Genomic DNA, 23,071 nt, shown 5'->3' with positions numbered 1-23,071 from the left:
GACAAGTCCACATTTACTAACTTGCTCCTCTTTTATGTCAGAAAAAATACACAAAGGATGAATATGTGGAAAAATTTATATTAGCAAACTTGCTAAACACAAAACAGTGAAAGCAGCAGGGCCCAGCTCATTTCAAGCCCAGAGCATTGGAAAAACCCTGATGTCTGACTGCCACTTGTCATCATTAAAATTGATGAATCTCTTATCTCTTAATGCTATAAACTCCTTCATACCTAAAATATGTAAGAGCATGACCATGGCACGCAGACACAGAAATGGGATTTAGTAAAATAGCATTTGGCTTGTGTTAAATTACTAAGAACATCAGGAGGGAAATTTGGTACACAAGGGGATTCTTACTGATTAAGAGGCATGAAGTTAAGGCCTTCTAGGCTCTACCACAGAAGTAAAGTTAAACTTATATAGTGCAGCTTTCATTTTTCTCACATTTTTATTCCAAGAAGCATATTCTATAAAAATAAGAATTTTTCATGTTTCCTTGCTATGTAAGTTACATGATCCATTTCATACTAAATAGGAGTTACTGCTACAATACTAAAAATGCAACACAGTAGGGCCAAAATATAATTTTCTCTATTTTTCCTTGGTGTCTATTAATGAAATAATTTAATTAATAATTTAATTTCAAGTGGCTCCCATGGCATTATATATTTATACAGGTTCTAGTAACAATCTAGTATTATTGGCACAAAAGTCTTGGATATATAAATTAATTCTGGATAACAACATTTTTTAAGCAAAGTCTTCATTTATGGTACAGAAGTGGCTCAAAAAAGATGTTAAGATAACTTAATTAACTAAGTATTCCATGCAGCGTTTACTAACACAGTATACATATCCAACTACTCTATACACATATGTATATCCGTCTAATTTAGGGCCCTCAAAATAAAAATCATATTCAAGGGAAATCATTACTTTTACAGCACAGTTTAGTATCATCGTGCTTCCTTCATCAATGTGAAGAACAAATTGTCCCTTTTGTGGAGAACTGAAACCAGGATGCCACGTCACTTCACATTCCAGTGAGGAGAATGGATCCACAGTGCCTACAGAGGATTTAGAGAGAATAAGGCAGTTTCACATTTTAATCATCTTTATTTTTTTAATATCCAAAATAAGGGCTGGCATCCAAGCATAATGAGATTGTATAAAATATTTAAAGTAAACTTAAAATAGAGGAAAATACTAAATGAACAATTGTCAAATACCTACACTGTGATTAAAATCTACAACGCATACCTTATTTTCCAATTTTAATAGGCAGATGAGAATATTTGACAAAAATATGCCAATACACCAGTATTTTGCAAAAAATAGAAATTTATCAATGAATCAAACACTCTAGGATTAGAGATTATTTCACACATACACAGCTGAAAACCATTTGTGATCCTTGAACAAAGGAGGGTGCCATCCATGTTTCCCAACACTCTGAAATACTTATTAATGTCAGAAACTCATTCAGCTTTCGGAGGGAGTTTTCATTTTCTTTTAAATGCTCACATCCCTAGAAATGTACCTTTTGATATAGCTATGAGTAATCAACACATATCTGTAATTCAAATGTACTGAAAACCCAGGAGGTATCAGGCACATTTAGTGTAAGCTGCTTTATCTGTTTAAATTCATCATCTCCTTTAAAGTAAGAAAATAATACTTGATGGAAAATATGTCTCAGAAGTTATTCCTTCATGAAGAGAGGATCACCTGAGAGTGGAAGGTAATGGCCAATGAACAAAGAGATGAGTGAGCATCACCAACTTTGCCTTGGGTCAAGATGATTCTCATGCAATGGTAGTTTCCTCAATCGTAGAAAAGATATAGTGCCTACCTCCTATGACCATGAACAGAGATAACTATATATGTAAAGGAAGTAATATACTGTGTGATGCCCAGAAAGTGCCCAGTGTCAGATAGTATTATTAATACCCTTGAATGCCAATACTTTAGTAGGCACAATAATTTATAAAAAGAATAGAAATTGGTTATGGAAGAGCTAATAGTCTAGTGGGAGTCTATCATAATTATATATGTCTATAAGTAACACACAGTCCTGCTACAGTGCCTTAGGTAGATAGGGGATTATTTATCTTATGAAATTAGAAGTCCATGAATAAGGTATTCCAGGGATGCCTTGGCAAGTTGACACCTTAAAGCCATTGCTCCCTGGCTTCAAGGAACAGTGCTCCTTCTAGCTTCCCACACTACCATCCCTTACTGTGTGTGGCCTTCCTCACAGAAAGGTATCACAGCATATTAAGAAGAGCACAGTTTCTAGGATCAGACTCCCTGGTTCAAATTTCAACTCTGACTTATGAACTAAGACCTTGGATGATTTACTTTATATATGTAAGTAACACAGTTTCCTTATACATGAAATGGGGATAACAACTGTATCTAAGACAGAGAATGAATGTAGGGGACGACTAAATAAAATACATATAAGGACTTCAAACAGGCCTGGCAGAAAGGAGGATGGAAATATCATGAAACTTCTGTCCATATCTAACTGGCAAGAAGCTTGGAAAAAGAGATATCTAGATAAGAACACTGCTTCCTCAAACAAAATGAGGATCATGTTAGGAAGGGGAATGGATATCAGCTTAGCAACATCTACCACAACAGGAGACATACAGAAACAAATAATTGTAGATAACATTAAAGAAATACACAGTGGGGGCTGAAAAGAGGGGGAAGGGAGTCTAAATTAGCCCAAGACTGTAGAGAAAACCTCATTTAAGGAGATGGCATTTGAGCTGTGACTGAACAATAAACAGACACTCCAAAGGAGGACAGAGCTGGGGGAATATAAAATTCAAATGACAGTGCTGGAAGAGAGTGGTGTGTGGAGAAGAATGTGATGGGAAGTAACACACAGATGGACATAGAAGACTCAATACTATATATAAAGACAATTGAGGCCCTGGCTGGGTAGCTCAGTTGGTTAAAGCACTATCTTGATATGCCAAGGTTGCAGGTTTGATCCCCAGTTAAGACACATACAAGAACCAATGAATGCATAGATAAGTGAAACAACAAGCCAATGTCTGTCTGTCTCTCTCTCACTTCCTTACTCTGTTTCTCTCTGACATCAGTTTTTAAAAGAAAAATCTTTTAAACCAAAAAACAATTGACCAGGGAACAGGGAAAATAAATTGAATGGCTAGGGTGAGCAAGGGTGTGATTCGCAGGGCAAGTATTACAAATGGTCAAGGAAGGAAAGAATTGAGAAAGATAGTGAACTGATTCAAGTCAAGTTTGAAGATTAAGCAGACTCAAGAGATCAATAAGGTTAAAGACAACAAGGATGAAAACAAAAGGAGCAGAAACATGAACAACACTTAACGAAAACATGAACAACACTTAACGAAAACATCGCATTAGAAGCCGATTCTATCTTACGAAGCATTGATCCACTCTTACATTCTTTCTTTACAATATCCACTAACCAAACAAAATCCAAAATATATCACACATCAGGAAGAAGGGAAAATGACAAAAAAATTTAATTTAGAACTATTCATTTTAGTTTATAAAAATATACTGAGGGATAGGACTAAATGTATTATCTGTGATGCAAATCCAGTATACCAAAAGGGATATAAGAAAAATAACAAAAAATCATTTTCTATTTATACAAAGAAGCAAAAACAAAATTGAGTAATTGTTATATTTATTCTGACCATCAAAAGAAAAATGACACAAGAAAAACCTATGTATATAATATAAATTATACATACGTTATTCAATGCTATCTGAAATAGATTGGAGTATCATTTGTGTTCTAAAAAGATCAAAAGTACTTAAAGACTAATGGGATTAGTCATATAAACATTCTATTTGGAATTAAATGTCATTGTGTTTTTGTGCTTTCATTTAAAAAATCCTGCCCTGACTGGCCTGTCCCAGTTGGCTGGGCATCATCCCACAAAGCAAAAGGTTGCCAGTTTGATTTCTGGTCAGGGCACATGCCTGGGTTGTACACCAGGTCCCCAGATGAGGCATGCACGAGAGGCAACCAATGGATGTTTCTCTTTCACACTGACGTTTCTCTCCCTGTCTTTTTCCCTCCCTTCTCTCTATCTAAAAATAAATAAATAAAATCTTTAAAAAAATCTAAGAGGTGTTACAAGCAACCCAAAGAAAATAAAAATACTAATATCTCCCCTGTAAAAATAAGTTCTAAAGTTCATGAGAAGCATCACTGGTCTTCTGGATTATAATAGTGTAATACTATTTCTATTTTGACAAATTCAGCACCATTCCTGCATTTCCATGGCAGCCACAGGGTAGGGGGAGCTCAGCGCATTCAGCCCTGGTTATGATGGAGAAATACAAGGAAAAGTGCTGGGTGCTGTGCCCTTCAGACACCCATAGCACTGTGTCACATACTTGATCAGAACCCTAGAGCTGAGACACAAATAATAAAACTAGCACTGTTTGATACCTGTTCAAAAAAAAAAAACTGGAGAAGATTTACATAGAAAATCTAAAATGTGCAGACATAGTTTCTCTTTCTTCTAATTTTTCACTCAGCTTTTCTCTGGATTGGGGCAGGACCGAGTATTATGAGCATTAATAACAAAAGAAAAAGAGCTTGGTCAACTTAATCTGTTAAATAGTAATGAGAGTACCTTGAATGTTTAATAAATAATCTGGATTGTGCAAATGACCTCTAACTCCAGCGAAGGAACAGTCCTACTCTTCCACTTGTTAAAGTAGCAACACCTCTGCCTATATCTGCACTAAAATTAAGTGAATTTAAATGGATACTTAAACTTGTTTATTAACACTCCTTGTTATAAACACTGGTAGATTTATATAAGTTGTGATTTGGAAATAATTGATACAAGATAATACAACTAAGGCAAGATTTCTGCAAAGTAGAATTCCTCTGTGATCTATACAGTCTATTTCAGGGGTGTCAAACTCATTTTCATAGGGGGCCACATCAGCCTCGTGGTTGCCTTCAAAGGGCCAAATGTAATTTTAGGACTGTATAAATGTAACTACTCATTAACTAAGGGAAAGGATCTCAGCACTGTTGCTGGGCAGAAACAAAATGCAGGGTAGGATAAAACAAGGTGGAGGGCTGGATTTGGCCCTTGGGCCTTGTGTTTGCCACCTGTGGTCTATTTAGATCACAAATGAAGACTACTCCTAAATTAGAGATAAAGAAGGAGAGAGATGGAAAGTCAGGACATGTACATAAAATAAAGATACAATATTCATCATTTTGTCATTTTACTTGTTTAAATGATAGCTTCTGTCCTCATGGAATTCCTCAATCCACATCCCATTGATGTTTGCCAAATCTGATAGGCTACTAGATAAGTGACAGGTTAACAGGTAACAGGGCTCAGTTTTGTAACACATTATGTGGAGTTATCAATTCCAGGAAATGGCAGAAGCAAGGTCAAGAGGTCAGTTAACAAACACAAGGAACCATCAAAAATGGTAAGTCTGAGATGATTTCTATTAATTAAAAATTCTAGTTTAAAGGACAGTCTCATGTTCTTAATTTTATTTATTTATTTTTAAAGAGAAGGGAAGGGAGGGAGAAAGAAATGGAGAGAAACATAGATGTGTTTTCTTGAATGCACCCAACTGGGGACCTGGCCTGCAACCCAGGCATGTGCCTGAGTAGGAACTGAACTAGGAACCTTTTGGTTTACAGGCTGGCACTCGACCCACTGAGCCACACTAGTCAGGGCTAAAGTTCTTAATTTCGTTAGACTTTATTACTTGTATTAAATGTTGACTGTAAAGAATTTGTGGATCCTCATAAACTAAATCACAATCTAACAAAATCTGAGTCATTCTGAATCATATCTTATTATCATCATCAAACTAAAACTAAACAAACAAAATACTGAGTTCACCGGTATTTGTAACAGTTAATGTTATTTGTCAACTTGGCCAGGCTATGATGCCTAGTTGTTTGGGAAAACATCAGTCTAGATGTTGCTGTGCAGGTGTTTTTTTTAGATGTAATTAACATTTAAATCAATAGACTTTCAGTAAAGCATATTACCTTCTACAATGTAGTAGGGCCTCATCCAACAAGCTGAAAGCCTTAAAAGAAAAGAAAGACTGACATCCCTTTGGATTCAAGACTCCAACATCAATTCTTCCCTGAGTCGTCAGCCCATAGACTTGCCCTGCAGATTTTAAACTTGCCAGCCAAAACAATCATATGAGCCAATTCCTTAATTTTGTGCTCTCTCTCTCATATATATATATAATTTCCTATTGTTCTCATGTCTCTAGAGAACCCTAATACAGGGTCCATATTTTAAATCAATTTAAATACGTTCTATGTATGTAAAAACAAATACCCACATGACCATATCTCACTTACTTCTATGTTCTTGGCACCATTATACCATATACACGCACTAAATGATTAATGCCTGAGTACATGAATAAATGAATGTCTAAATCAAACAAATAGAAAAATTTATTACCTTGTGCTGGACACATAGAAAATGCTATTCCTTTTTCTGTGTTTACTGGCATCCATTGAAAGCGAACCAAATAATTCTGATGATTAGACAAGTTAACTGTCCCTCTAAAATATGTCTGTAACAAGAAGCCATGTGGTTTTAACACTAGCTGGTTAGAAGATAGCTCAAGTCTCACTGGCATGACAACCGCCATCACTAGGAGGTGCCCCCCAGGTATACTGTTCACTGTAAAGGTGAAAGACCTGTAACACAGCAAAGGCATCCAAATTTAACTGATAAGAACTATTTTCAATTATAGAATTAAACTACATGTGAAAATGCATATACTATTGACTAACATCCACAAATAGTTCTTAGTAAGCGAAACATCAAACTAATCATGAAAGATAGACTATGACTGAAATAGGAGTCTATAAATACACAACTAGATACATATATAGTTTCTATGTTTGAAGATCAAATATTATATACATATATATATTACAATTAATAGGAAAAATAAAAACATATTCTACAGTAAGATACTTTGATTCTAGAAAATAGAAATTTGAAAATAAATCTTACTTCCAATATTTTCCAGCAGTGGGAGAGTGAAAAATCATTGAAATATAAGTGCTGGATGAAGGTGGAATCACATATGAAAATTGTTTGGTTTTTTGAAGTTCTTTCAGATTAACATCTAACTTGATCAAAACATGCCTTGGTAGCATATTAACAACATGCAGTTTGTGAATATTTATGGAGTGCACACAAATGTCACCAAAATTAAGGACAGAGGGCCCTAAAATAAAGAAAAGGTATTAAGCTTAATGTTGGTAATGTGTTCATTTTTAAAGCTTTCATTATATTTTGATCAATTAATTTATTTTTAAAAAGGTACTCAGGAAAATATTCATTATAATATCATAACAATTTAAATAATTATGCCTTATCCTGCTTTTTAACAGCTTGATTTAATGATAACCAATACACAGTAAACTCTACATGTTTACAAGTGTAGAATTTCATGAGTGTTGACATGTCTACTCCTGTGAAAAAGTCACAGTGAAGACAGTGAACATCCATCACTCTAAAAAGTTTTCTTGGGCCCCTTGATATTCCCCCTTCCCACCATCCTCTGTATTCTCTCTTCCCAGACACCCATCCCCAGACAGTGATCCTCTTTAGATTACTGTAGATTACTTTGCATTGTCTAAAGTTTTGTATGCGTGGAATAATACAGCATTGTACAGTTTTTCTCTGACTTCTTTCACTCAGCAAATTCCTTGGAGATTCATTCATGTTGTCCCATGAGTCAATAGTCCATCCCTTTATATTATGAAGTAGTAGCCTGTGTTAGGTGAATATTTGTCTATTCATCTGTTGATTGACACTTGAATCGTTTTTGGGTATTGACTATTACAATCAAAGCTGCTAAAACATTTGAGCACAAATACTTATTCAAACATATACTTTTATTTCTTTTGGATAAAAATCTGAGAATGGAATGGACAGATCACATGATACACATGTTTAAGTGTATAAGAAACTGACAAACTATTGTAAAGTGGCTGCTTAATTTCACATTCCCACTAGCCATATATAAAAGTCCCAGTTCCCTCACATCTCCAGCAACAACTGAAATGGTGCTTTCTTTTAACTTAAGCCTTTCTCATAGATTTATCTCACTGTGGTTTTATTTTGTGTTTCCCTAACAACCAACAATGTGTATCTTCCCATATGCCTATTTGTCAGCTATAGATCTTTATTAGTGAACTGTCTGCTCAAATCCTTCACCCATTTTTAATTGGGTTGTATTCTTAAAATTAAATCTCAAAAGTTTTAAGTACATTTTGGTTGCAATTTCTTCACCAGATATATAATTTGCATCACTTTGTCTCAGTCTATGGCTTGTTTTAACCTTCATTAGTATCTTTTGAAGAGCAGAATTAAAGTTGATCAATTCCAATTTATCCATTTTTTTTCTTTTTCTGGGTGGTGTTTTTATATCATATCTATAACATTTTTGCTTTCCCCATGGTCACAGATATTTGTCCTATTCTTCCTTCCACAAGGAAGTACATGGCTTATGATCTATTTTGATTTAGTTTTCGTATATGATGTAAGATATAGAAAGACACTCTGTTTTTTATTTTTTTTGGTGTGTAGCTCATATGTGCCAGCACTACATATTGAAAAGACTATCTTTTCTACATACACTTCATTGCTTTTCTATCTTTGTCAAAATTCAGTTCTCCAATATATGTAGGTCTATTTCTGAACATTCGCTTATGTTTCATTGATCTATGTGTCTATATTTATGCTTACCATAGCTTTATAATTTATCTTGAAACCAACTTATTTTCCTATTTCACAGTTGTTTTGACTATAATTCTTTTGCATTTCCCTGTGAATTTTATTTTTTAAAAATTTTAAAGAATTTTATTTATTTTTTTAGAGAGGGGAAGGGAGAGAGAATGAGAGGGAGAGAAACCTCAGTGTGTGATTGACTTTTGCATGCCCCCTACTGGGAACCTGGCCTGCAACCCAGGCATGTGCCCCTAATGGGAATCAAACAGGTGACCCTTTGGTTCTCAGGTCAGCACTCAATCCACTGAGCCACACCAGACAGAGCAGTGAATTTTAAAATGAGCCTGTCAATTTCTACAAAAGATACCAATGAAATTTTGACAAGAATTATGTTGAATCTATACATCACATGGATCATTTTTTGCATATTTTCTATATCTCTATATAACCTTTTTAATATATGGAAGATAACTATAAAAACTATTTCAATGCCCTTGTCTTTCAATTTTAACATATGTATCAGTGTTGAGTAGGCTTGATTGATGAATTTTTCTGATTATTAGAGGTCATTTTGCCTGATTCTTTTTATCCCTAGTAGTCTTTGTTTGAATGTCAGATCTAGCACATTATACCATATTAGGTGCTGGATATTTTTTGTACTCCTATAAATTTTATTATAAATTAAAAGCAGAAAACCTATAGAGAAAAATCAATGAAACTAAATGCCTGTTCTTTGAAATGAATGATACAATGGGTAAACCTCTACCAAGACTGAAAAAGGAAAGTAAGAAGGAAGACATAAATTTCTAACATTAAAAAGACTATATCACTATAGATGCTGCTGACCCAGACATTAAAACGACAATTTGGGAATGCTACGAATGATTCTGTGCATATAAACATGGCATCTTAGATGAAGGGGGTCAACTCTGGGCGGAAAAATCCCAAACTACCAAAAGTCTCCTAAAATGGTGTAGATTATCTGAATAATCTTATAACTATTAAAGAAATTGAATTTGCAATGAAATATCACCTGAAGATGAAATTTCCTTACTCAGAATTCTATTCAATCTCTTTTAGAACATAGTAGTCGGGTGACCACTTCCTAACTTTCTCAACTCAGTTTTTAGGAGGCCAACATTAACGCCAAAACAAAGACATAAAAAGAAAATCAAACAAAGCAAAAATTCAGACTGATGTATTTCATGAAAACAGACGCAAAATCATATATTGTGATTTAACAATACTACAAGATAGAGAAAAAAGAAGTTTGCAAAAAACCTGACTGACATACTGTAGAGAAAACTACTGATTATGAGCACAGAATGAGAAAGGAAATCAAGACAGAATGTTAGGCTAAAGAAACCTAATTTCAAGTCCACTCCCTCATACTAAATATTTGAGCAATCTGATCAAGGTGTTTCACCTCTAAAATGGAAATAAAAGTATTTACCTCATAAGTTATTTGTGTCACTTTAAGGACTAAATCTGTCATGTCTGTAAATTGTTCAACACAATGACTGGCTTATGCATCAGTAACCAGTAGCTTAAAACCAAAATGACTAGATACATACTGGGGAAGCAAACACCTCACATAACTTCCAATGGAAGCCAGACTCCTATCATAGTTGTCACTAATTGACTCAGTGAATCTCCAAATCCTCTACTGTGTCTCTTGGCAACAATTTCACTTTTTAAAAATATAAACACAGAGAAAAATTTTCTTTAACTACCATATCCTTTGATAGTACCACCCCCTATCCTGTGCATAGGCTCATAAAGCACCCTCAAGGTAGAAAAATGAGAGTGACTGTTAAAGTGAAACAGTAAGTGACCCCAAAATGTGCCACTTTAGCATGTGGATTATTTTGAGCTGACAGCAATTAAAACCTAGCAGACTCAAGGAAAACTTTTGCCTCTCTCTCCTGACTTCCTAAAAGAACTCAGATAGGGGGCCTGACTCAGAGAAAGAACTATCATCAGAGATAACTTTCATCTGAATGACCTATCTGTGTAGCTGGGCAAACATCTGCTCTTCTTGTCCCATGAATTGCCCTCCTCCCCTTTGAAGCTCCAGGTTCCTGTCCCATCCCTTAGTTCAGGATAGCATATAAGCCTCAACTGTCTGACATTTCCTTGGGTCTCATATTTTATGGTGCTCCCCTATATATGAAATCAATTTTATTTTTCTCTGATTAATCTGTCTTATGTCAATGTAATTATTAGACCAGCCAAAGAATTCAGAAGGGTAGAAGAAGGTTTGTTTCCTCCTCTACACCCCCTGCCAATTTCACAAACTGCCTCCTCCATACATGCTTCCTCCAACTGACCTTGTAAACTCAGGCAGGGGCCCCGTCCTCGGAGGACCAGTATTAAAATGCCCAGGACAGCAGGTAAAGAAGGGAGAAAAGTTGGTGGAGGAGTTATAGAAGAGGCACTGGACACTGTCTTCTAACTTTGCTCCTTTTGCATTCGTATAGATCTGTTCATTTGACTAGTCGGTAACCAATCAAGAAGATACAAAGCATTCCCCACCCAATAGTACAGGTAAATTCCTGAGACTATAATGTCCAGTACCTATCTACATGCATGGCACAAAATAGGAGCATAGTAAATGATACTTAATCAACCTCTCACTGTTTTGCCTCAGACCTTGCACCTCTTTTGGTGTCTCCGTTAATCTGGATAATGTCAGAGTTGGTATTTGGTGTTTTGTGTGCTGGGTTTTCCCTAAAGAGGGAATCTGCACATCCACACCAATTCATCTCCTCTGCCCACATTTCAGGGCCACCCTAAGCCTGCATAGCATGAAATGAGAACTCCCTTTCAGACAAATGTAATCATAACTGGTATTTCTTTCACCATAATCATCCTGTAACAGGCTTGGTAAAAATGGCCTAGGAAAGGACACACTAACATCCCTGCAAGGTTAAGGAGGAGTCGTCACTTGTTTTCGAACTCAGACTAAAGGTGTAGCTGAAATATATTGTTGGCGAGAATGTAACTTGGTGCAGTCATTTTGGAAAACTTTTTGGCAGTTTCTTTAAAGTCAGACATAAATTTACCATACAGCTGAGCAATTCCACTGCTAGGAATCTAGCCAAAAGAAATGAAAACATATGTCCATTCAAAGAATTATAGGTGAATATTAATGGCAGCATTATTTACAATAGCCTCAAACTGGAAACGCCTCAGTGTCCATCAACTGGTACGTGGATAAACAAAATGCAGTATTCTGATAAAACAGACACTATTTAGCTATGAAAAAGAACAAAAAATTTATACCTACAACTACAAGGATAAACCCCCAAAACATGAGCTATGCAAAAGAAACAATATAAGAGAGAATACATATTGTACGATTCCTTTTATATAAAATGTTCAGAATGGGAAAATCTAAAGCAAGTTGATTAATAGTTGTCTGGGGCCACAGGTGGGAACAGGGAGAGTGAATTCTAAAAATGAGTTGTGAGATGATTGCATAATCTTGTAAATTTACTAAAATTCATTGACTTAAATACTTTAAACTGGTAAATTTTGTGGAATATAAATTATACTTGAATAAATCTGTTAAGAAAGAAAGATATTAGTAGGTATTTATAAATTCTTACCAACGATTACTTGGTGAATTTGCCTTGGTGTCAACCTTAAGCTGCAGTCACGTATTTCATTAGGTGTGGACGGTTTCGACTTAAGTCTTTTGAGAACCTGTGGAATATCAAATGACTCCAAAATTAATTGTTCAATATTAGAAAATGGTAATTTAAGAGTTCTCATGGAATAATCAAATGTTAAATATTGCACATGCCTTCCTTTCTAGAGCATTTGTTTCCCTGGATTCCATATTTCTGGTACATAGCAGTTGGTAAGGTTCAGGCTCACAATCTGCTGGAGATGGGTCCTCTTCTATTTCCGATTCTGAGAGTGAGGGTGACTTTAGACCTGACTTTGGGTCTAATCTTATGTCTTCATCGTCATATGAATCCTCGTCTTTTCTGTTGATATATTAGTAATAATAAATCGAGGCGATGTCTTTTGAAAAATGCATCTGTAAACCCAAATATTCCCCACATTGCATGTGCTGTTGTTGCTCCACTCAGATCCACTTAAAGCAGGATTCACTAATATGCAAAATATTGCCCTCTGCCAAGGAGACTCTACTCTCAAACACTTCCCCAAAGAAGTTAGGCTTGCCCCACCACACCCAGGAACAGCTCACAGCCAATGACTGCTACGGAGCAGAAAAGGCAAGCCCCTTTGGCTCAAGGCAGGACTAACTATGTATTCTAATTTATGCTTAAGAGACCCTAGGCATCAATTGCCTCCCTTGCCCTATCCTGCCTCTCTCACTCTGTACAGGTTTTTCCTAAAAGAACACTCTCCAAAAATCACACGTGCTGGCAGCCTTGTCTTAGGATCTGCTTCTGGGGAAACTCACCTAAGACATTCCCAAATTGAAGGCAAGAGAAAAATAAGTCACTGCAGTTAGAGTACTTTAAGGTTTTACTATTTTCATGTATGAAAAAGTCACTGAAATCATTAAAAAGAAAATAAGCAGTGAAGGAAAAAAAATCTGGTTCCATAGGCACCATGATCTCTGTTTCCTATTGCTTGAGGAAGTGAACTTTACCTTTCTCCTTGTTTCTGCAGGCGCCTATTTCTTAAATAATCAATGTATTTTTTATAATAGTCCTCATTTGCTTTCTTTTTTAAGAGTTCAGAATTAGTATATGTATATTCAGGATCCACATAGCTCAGTCTTGGTCTCAATGTGGAAATTTTCCTACAATATGAGTAAGCCATGTTAATATTTACATATATGCATTTATCCATCAGTATTTATTGATTGCCAACTATGCCAGGGATTGGGCATAACATGGTGCCCAGGATAGATTCTAGTCTTGTTCCTCATATTCTATTATATATCAAGACATTATTACACAGAGAGCTAAAACAATATCTACTTTCCTTCTTAACTAAATCAAAGAGAATGCCTAATGTCATGGAAACATAATGGCCTCTACCCTGAACCCACTCTTAGGGAATTAGTCATGTGAACAATTTGTGTTTAAATCTTATTAGTGTTATAATTCATATTTACTAACTGGGTTCATGATCTTTTTTTTCACCCACCATGTATTCACATCTGACCTTGATCCACCTCAATCCTCAGCAAATTTCATCAATCACAAGAGTTTCACCCTCAATAATTAACTCATTAAGTATGTACTTATTATAGCAGTCTACCTTTATCCACGGTTTCACTTTTCACAGTTTCAGTTAACCACAGTCTGAAAATATGAAATGGAAAATTCTAGATATAAACAATTCATAAGTTTTAAATTTGGGGACATTCTGAGTAATGCAATGAAATCTCACACCTTCCCACTCCGTGGTGCCCTGGAAGTGAACCATGCATTTGTCTAGTGTATCCATGCTGGATATACTCCCCACCTGTCACAGTATAAATTTCTCGGTTATCAGATTGGTTGAGAAGAGAGAGGGAGATGGCGGGGGTGGGGTTATGGAGAGGAGAGAAGGAAGGAACATTCATATAACATATTACAGTATAATTATAATTGTTCTATTGTTATAGCTGTTAATCTCTTACTATGTTCTTATAAATTAAACTTTATCATTGGTATGTACATATGTATAGGAAAAAGTATAGCATATATAGAGTTTAGTACTATCCGCAGTCTCAGGCATCCACTAGGAGGGTCTTAGAATGCATGTCCCATGGACGTGGGGTAACTACTATGGTTATACTGTCAAATGAAATTTAATCTAACATTTCTCCCTGTTTTCAACAATGCCTCAATGGCTATAGTGAAACAGCTTTAAATTAAAGTCTGTAAGAGAATAAGGTATTAAAAGAGAAACAAATGCTTTGTTATTCAAAGATGGTTGATTTTTTTTTTTGTTTTGACCGTTAATAGTGTGAAGTTTATTCTGCTGTCTTCCTGGAAGCCTCAAAAAAGAATCTTTTATACTTAAATTTTAGTTGATATTTAAATTTCCCCTTGGCTCTGTTCACTTAAGCCACCTTTAGAACCTAGAAATAACTCCTTTTTGCAAAGTTATGTCTTTAACAAGAAGAAAAAGAGGGACTTAAAAAGGGAACAATAGTTCCCCTTTATCCACAGGGGATTCACTATTACAGTAAATGCCTGAAGTGACAAAAGTTGGCTATTAACAAACCTAAGTGCTTATTAGCTCCTTAAAAACTGAACTTCAACAAATACCTCTGCAGCTTTGAGTAGGTAATTTTTTTTTAATGTGCAAAGTACAGGGGACAAAAATTACTATGTAAATAAAGCATTTTAACTCATTTATTTATTACAAAATACATACTGAGTGCCTACTATATACCTGACACTATTCTAAGCACAAAACACACTGCAGTAAACAAAAACTGGACAAAAATTGATACTGTATTTTCTTCTGAAAATTTGGAAAGGTAAAAATGCATTAAAATAAAATTGTAATAATCATTACCAACAATTTAATATACTGCAAAAATGCCATTACTTAAATTACTAATTGCTAGCCAGAAAATAATGACTAAATTTTGTATTTCTAGGACTATAGGAAAGAATGAATTGAAAAAAAATAATTATGGCCATAGAATAAATAGGAAGTACTTAAGCATCTTCAAAGAAATTGTGGTATTTTTAGATAATCTACTTAATATTGATTTAGACAGAAATAAAATGTTAACATGAAATTCACACATTATATTTCTATATAGGTATACTTAAGCATAGGAAAGAATTCTAAAGGACACATTAAAACATTGTTTGCAGCTGCCTCTGCAGGGTGGGATGGACTACAATGAGTCAGATGTAGGCAGGGGTTTTTATTCTATATATTTATTTAAAATGGAATCTGAGTGATTTTTATGGATCTGTGTTTTATGGTACTTTCCAAATAAAAAAGAGAAACAAAAAGCCTGTTCTGGTTGAGACTGTAAAACAATATGATAAAATAGATTTTATAACAACCCAGAATTTTCCGATTGTGAATAATAAAGCAATTATGGCCTAGAAATCAAATGGAATTGCTATAAAATTAAGTGAGCTTACTGCCTCACCAAAGGTAGAGACAAGTACAGAAGGCTCAGGGAGGAACATTGTCCACCCATAGCACGTAAACAGATAGAAAAGAAACCCATTTCAGTCTCAAACATCTAAAAACCATTCCTAATCCAGTGGCCCAGGTAAAGATGTCAGAATGCCTGGGTTTCTTCTCACTAAGTGGTGATAAAGAAGCGACTTACTTGAGATTTGAATAAATGTAAATTGAGGTTTAACATCACATATAATCCTAATCAGAGAAGTTTTAGTTCAAATTGGGAAAGATTATTGGAAACCTGACTTTGAAGGTATGGAACAAAGATGATGATGATGATGATGATGATGACGACGACGACGACTGGTTTTACACAATTTTAAATGTTTTTTTTTAATCTTAGATAAATTCAAGCTCTCAGACAAACTTAATAAATGTAACTACTGTGAGGACTTGATACATTTCCTAAAGTGATTATTTCTATTACTATTCTATAATTGTCAACAGCATATTGTAAACAATCTGGTATAGCTTTCACTTGCTAGTAAGTACAGAGTAGAGGTGATGAAAGGTTAGATAAAGCACATACAGTAGCACTCAACAACCATATCTAATGTAAAAAAATAGAAATAATAAATTTTATTACTATCATTATTATTACCATTATTAGTTTGTGACATCAGTATACAGTAAGGCCTGTTTATATTATTTTGATCACTGACTCTTTCAAAATTTCAGGTCTTTAATATAGCATGTTACCTGAACTGTTTATCCTGCTTTCTGGGCCTGATACTTGCAGCTTGCTCATTGGGAAAGGGTATCTGCACCACCTTCACGGGCTCTGTACTCAAGCGATGACTCTGAATGGTTGTTTTGGCTGATGGAAGTATTGCAAGAGGTGCACATTCCTTGCTTTTTACCAAATCTTTGACCATAGTCTGTTCTGTAGAATTACTGGTTGAAGGGGGTATGCCTTTTATAGAATTAGATATTAAGTTTAAATGTTCTTTTAATTCCAGTTTTCCAAATTACATCCATGAGTTAATACACTACACCATTGGTTCTAAATTAAAGCTAAACCCCTAAATAAATAAACATATTCAGAAAATATAAATCATTCATTTAATAAATGGATCTACAGAAAAAATATAGCAAAATAATAAATGCATAAAAAATAAACATAGTAACTTGAAGGATTGGGTTGGCCTACATGAAACAAATTTGTATAGGTTAAAGAGAGTTGAATATCAGCAACTTCATATGGCCCAATTTATAAAAGATAACTGAGGATTAGATGAAACAACAGCCCTGACCAGTGTGGCTCAGTTGGTTGGGCATCATCCCACAAAGGGAAAGGTCACAGGTTCGATTCCTGGTCAGGGCACATGCCTGAGTTGCAGGTTCAGTCCCTGGTCAAGGAGTGTGAGGGAGACAATGAATCAATGTCTCTCTCACATCGATGTTTCTTTCCCTCTCTTTTTCCCTCTATTCCCTTCTCTCTAAAAATAAGTAAATAAAATCTTTTTTTAAAAAAGAAGAAACAACAGCAACAAAAATATCCATGAAATAGTCAAAACCAGTTTATATTATATAATCAAACAAAAAAGTAGAATAATATAGAAAAGCCACTGAAATATTCAGTAGATGTTATAGACCACTAAACCAGTGCATTCAGAGTATGCTACTCAAAATAGCAACATCAGCATTTACTGGGAACATGTTAGAAATGCCAATCTTTGGGCTCTAATAATGTCCTACTTAATAATCAATGCTGGGATGTAGACCAGCAATACCTATTTTAACAGACCTTTCAGGTGATTTTGAGGCATTCAAAAGGTAAGAACCACCAGATTAGACCATATTTAATATATATATATATATATATATATATATATATATATATATATGAGTAATTAGCATGTTAAGATAATCCTATATTAACATTAAAAAAAAGGTAAGGGTCCACAATAGCTTACCAGGATTAATTTTCATCGCAATGTGCTTGGTGGAAGCTCTGCAGGTACTCTTGAATATTAAATATATTTGATGAAAAGGCTTTAGTGATAAAGAATGACAACTTTTATCTGCCACTGGGCCAATAAACTCTATGAACTGCTTCACTTTAAAGACTCCATACTGGTGTGGAATGAATGAGCATATCACTTTCTTAAAAAAAAAAAAAAAAAAAAAAACAGAAAGAGAAAGAAAAGTAACTAGCTGTTATAGGCTCAATGTTTGTGAAACTCCAAAACTCATATGTTTAAACCTAATGTCCAGTGTGACAGAATTAGAAGATGAGGACTTTGTGATGTGATAGGTCAGGAGAACAGAGCTTTCCTGAGTGAAATTAGTGCTCTTCCAAAAGAGGCCCCACAGGGCTCGCTAGCCCCTCCCACCATGTGAGGATACATGGTCTACAACCAGGAAGAGAGCCTTCACCTGATCTGGGACTTTCAGCCTCCAGAACTGTGAGAAATACCTGTGTTGTTTATAAACTACACAGTATAAGATACTTTGTTGCAACATCCCAAACGGCTTAAGAAAACAATACTGTACTATTAGAAAAAATTAAAGACAATTCCAAAAAATGTTTATAAAATTATAAAAAGACCTAGTTCATCATGATGATATTAAAGTGCTTTAGGAATATCATATACAGTATTGAAAAACCTTTATGATACATATTATTGGAAAATTATTTAAGGAAATTAAGTACAATGGAAGTACTTAAGCACTTCCAAAATGGCAGATTACAGATCTCTAGAATTCTATTCCTTTACAAACAGAAAAAAGACCACTAAAATAAAGGTCAAAATCAATTTCTCAAAAATCAATATTTGAAAATTACCCAAAACTTTGCAAAAATTCAAGGAGTATATATTTAAGAAAAAATAGTAAATGGTTTTGTGGTATCTTTACTTATTACAATCTTTCTATTCCCAGTTTTGTGCTCTTCTTGAAAAACAATAGCCTTGCAACTATGGTAGCTGTGAAAACTGTTAGAAAACTGTTAGCCTAGCCGCCACTGAGGGAGAATAACTGGTTTGGGCCTCTCCAAAAAGCCATCCCCAGAGAACTGTCCCTATTTGTCCTATCTGGAAGCTAGCTGACAAGTCTATTATGAGGGCATGCCTTTAATTGACCTGACTGAGAACTCATTCTGTGTGAACAACTTTCTCCCCAAAGTTTTGCCCTCCAACCACAAATAAATCAGTGGTAATTGCTGAACATCACAGTATTACCATTTAAGGCTAACAAGAGGCTAAACAAACAAAGGAAGGAAGGAAGGAAGGAAGGAAGGAAGGGAGCAGAAAAGGGGGGAAAAGCACAAAATGAATTATTCACAGGGTATTTGAAAAGCTCTGACATATTCCTGGTAATCTTGACTGCAACACACATGTGCAGAACAGTGTACCTGCCCTGGAAATTTTGAGAAGGCTCTAATTTCTCACCTCTAGCTGACTTTGAAACCCAGTACAAGGAGGAACCTAAGGTCAGCAGGACGGAGGAACTAAGTGACAAAACAGTGAAAACATTCTCCACCCAACACACTTAGAGACTCTTGGCAAAGGCTATGTCATTTATTGACACAAAGATTGTAAGACAATCTCTGCCCAATCATAAGCTAATCTCTAAATCAACTCAGGATATACCTGATTGGCTGCACACAACAAAGAAAACAACCTTTACAGAATTACCCAAGAGAGTCACTAAACAAACAAAACAACAACAAAAAACAGCAAGGACAGTAAATCCTGGGGGCTGATTTCCAAAGTTGCCAAATTATATCATTTACAATGCTTACATTTCAACAAATAAATCATAGGACACCCAGAGAAACAGGAAAGTATAGTCAACAGGAAAGATGTAATAAATAGAAACTGTGCCTGAGGAAACCCAAACCTTGGACTTAGTGACAAAGATGGTAAGTCGACTATTATAAATACATTCAAAGGAATATATGAAAACATGTCTAAAAAATTCAAAGAAGACACCAAAGGAAAGACAATAAAAATAAAATAAACAAGGAGGACTATATCAAACTAAAAAGTTTCTACACAGCAAAAGAAACCATCAACAACAAAAAAGGCAACCTATCGAATGGGAGAAAGTAATGGCAAACCTTATCTCTGACAAGGGGCTAATATCCAAAATAAATAAGGAACTCACACAACTCAATAGTAAAAAAAGAACTACAATTTTAAAAATAGGCAGAATATCTAAATAGACATTGTTCCAAAGAAGACATGCAGATGGTCAACAGATACGTGAAATGGTGCTCATCACTAATCATCAGGGAAATACAAATCAAAAACACAATGAGCTATCACCTCACACCTATTACAATGGCTATCATCAAAAACAGTAATAGCAAGTGTTGGCAAGGATGTACAGAAAAAGGAACCCTTATGCACTGTTGGTGAGAATGTAAATTGGTGCATTCACTATGAAAAACAGTTTGGATGTTTCTCAAAAAATTAAAAATATAACTACCATATGATACAGCAATTCCAATTCTGGGTATTTATCTGAAGAAAATAAACACACACTAATTTGAGAAGATATATGCTCCTACACGTTCACTGCACCATTATTTATAATTGCCAACACATGAAAACAACGTGCCCACCAACATGGATAAAAAAACATGGAATATTATTCAGCTGTAAAAAGAAGGAAATCTTGCCATTTGTGACAACATGCATGGACTTTGATGGCATTATTCTAAGTGAAATAAGTCAGAGAAAAATAGATAGCCTATGATTTCACTTATATGTGGAATCCTCAAACAAATGAGCTCATAGATACAGAGAACAGGTTACTGGTGGTTGCCAGAGACAAGGGGGGGAGGGTGAAGGATGGTGGGCAGAATGGGTGAAAGGGTTCCAAAGGTACAAATTTGCAGTTATAAAAAAAGCAAGTCGTGGGGATGTAATGTGCAATATGGTGACTATAGTTAGTAATAGTGTATGGCATATTGGAAAGTTGCTAAAAATGTAAATTTTAGAAGTTATCATCACAAGAAAAGAAATTTTTCTTTCCATAACAGCCTCTGAAGAACTGGGGGGAGGGAGGGGTTAGGGGACATGTAAAAAGCTCAGAAACTTACCTCTTCAGCAACTACTCAGACCATTTGCCCCATATCACCTCCCTTCACAGGAGGGCAAGGCCTGGGCCCCCCAAAGGCAAAACTACCACAAACTCTCACTCCTGTCTTGGGTTAGCTGGCACTGGGGCCGGCACCTGGGCTCCAGTCTCTACTCATGGCACTGGACCTTTACTTCTGCCACACGTATGTACCCCAGCTTAGCCAACCTTCAGTCTGGCAGTGGAATCCAAAGAATCGTGCACTCCCCTAGGTGTCTCTGGGACTGGGGTGAGTGTCTGGCTCCACCTCCTTTTCACCTTTTGCTACTGTTGGCAGCTGCTGGCCCAGGGGCATCCCATGGCTCAGACAAGGGCTGCAGGACCCATTCTTGCACCCACCCATGCAGGGAGTGCCAAGACTTCGTGCTGGATATTTAAGCTTAGAGGCCAACCTCTTGGGCACTAGATAAAGTAAATACTCTCTGAAAAAAAAACTATTTTAAAAGCTTTAACTGTTTTTTTGTACTTCTTTACATTTCCTATAGTGTCAAAAGCTTTTCTGGGCACATGAAAAGCACTTAACAAATAATTATGGATACTGTGTGACTGCCAATACAAAAGTATTCATAACTAGGCCACAGAAGAGCTAGGATTTAGAAACACTGGTGCAACAAATGTAGTTGTTAATCCTCTGCAAGGCATTTTAGCAAACCCTAAAATATTTACAGTGTGCGAAAGCATAGAAAAATCATCTTACCTGCATACATTTTTCACCAAGCTTGCCCCTTTCAGGGTCAATTCTAAAATTTGCAATTTTTTTAAAGCGGTATATCACAGGAAGCAATTTGCTGCGATTTTCCATAATAAATGCAACCTCTGACCGTTCACCCATGGAACAAGGTGCAAAATTAATAATGCTTCCTAAATCAAACTGTAGTACAACAGGAAGTCCTGAGCCTGTTAGCGCTAATTCCAATTTCTCAAATCGATCAGCTGTTAAAAAGAAAAAGTAGCTTTTTAACATAAAAAGTGTTTTTGGGAATCCAAGATATATTTCCTTAGTCTGAAACATGTCATCCGAAAGACTCGATGAGCTGTGGGTAGCTCATTCAATCTTTCATTCAACAAAAAACAGTGCGTGCTTTCTCAGGGCCATGTACTCCTCTAGGCCTTGGGGTAACGGCAGTGAGTACAATAGACAATGTTCCTGCTCTCATGGACTTTACATTCCAGTGAGATGACATTGGTAACAAAATAAATAAGTAAATGTATGGCATTTCAGAGATGATAAGTTCTATGGGGAAAGGTAATGTAGGGTGCAGAATTTGTCACCCCTAAATAAGCCTCTTTGGCATAAGGGTCATTATTTTAGAAACAGCAGACACAGGAAAAGCTCTGAAACCTGGAAGTTGGCCTTTTGAAAAGGACATTTACATTTAAAAGGGAAATATCCTTTTGTCTCCCTCTCTGCATCCAGAAGGAAATCTCATCAATGGAGATAGCAGAGGCTTGAATGTGCTTAACCTTACCCTCCTTTACTGGGCTCTGCTAGAGAAGCTCCCATAATGGCTCCCCACCCCCAACATCTTCTTTAGTCTTCAACTAGAGATGGTATTTAAAGTGGTGGCTTGGGCATTTCGAAGAGTTACTCAGTTTTCCTGGATATCTGCCATTTATGCTGGAAATACAAATTATTAAACTTCTGTTTGTTTTTCACCTGCGATCTGTCTTTTATTATAAGAGGCCTCAACCAAGAACTTAGAAGAGTAGAAAGAAAATTATTTTTCCTCCCCTACAATGGTAAGACAGAGCACATTATCTTCGGGCTACTCTTTACATGGGGAAGTCCAAAATGGTGTCTCTGCTGGGGAAATATTTGAGCAAAATTATAGAGGAACTCTGGAAGAAAATCTAGTAAAAGTGCATTCCAGATAGAACAGCAAGGACAAGGACTGTAAGGTAGGCATTTGTTTGGCACGTCCCAAAAATCTGAAGGAAGCAAATATGTCTGGGTAACAGTAGTAGAAGGATAGTGAGAAATGGTCAGATCTAAGATATATTTTTGAGGGTTAAGTTAATAAAATTTGCTGATGGATTGCATGTAGAATAGGAAATAAAACACATAATCAGCC

General features: G+C 35.7%; 1 protein-coding gene across 1 annotated transcript in view; it reads right to left on the bottom strand.

The window, feature by feature from the left end:
* The window catches only part of CFAP47 (cilia and flagella associated protein 47), a 342,408-nt gene that overhangs the window by 297,644 nt on the left and 21,693 nt on the right, over window positions 1-23,071 (bottom strand). Inside the window, exons 8-16 of the mRNA XM_028523447.1 lie at window positions 21,697-21,932; window positions 17,828-18,017; window positions 16,611-16,824; window positions 13,411-13,563; window positions 12,589-12,775; window positions 12,392-12,488; window positions 7,056-7,272; window positions 6,492-6,733; window positions 940-1,070 (exon numbers count right to left, since the gene is read on the bottom strand). Of these exons, the coding sequence (XP_028379248.1) occupies window positions 940-1,070; window positions 6,492-6,733; window positions 7,056-7,272; window positions 12,392-12,488; window positions 12,589-12,775; window positions 13,411-13,563; window positions 16,611-16,824; window positions 17,828-18,017; window positions 21,697-21,932 (1,667 nt within the window). The remainder of the gene's footprint in view (window positions 1-939; window positions 1,071-6,491; window positions 6,734-7,055; window positions 7,273-12,391; window positions 12,489-12,588; window positions 12,776-13,410; window positions 13,564-16,610; window positions 16,825-17,827; window positions 18,018-21,696; window positions 21,933-23,071) is intronic.

This window comes from Phyllostomus discolor, chromosome X (genome assembly GCF_004126475.2).
Source record: "Phyllostomus discolor isolate MPI-MPIP mPhyDis1 chromosome X, mPhyDis1.pri.v3, whole genome shotgun sequence".
NCBI classification, from domain to species: domain Eukaryota; kingdom Metazoa; phylum Chordata; class Mammalia; order Chiroptera; family Phyllostomidae; genus Phyllostomus; species Phyllostomus discolor.
The sequence above is the reverse complement of the archived record's forward strand: the minus strand, read 5'-3'. Positions and strand labels throughout refer to the sequence as shown.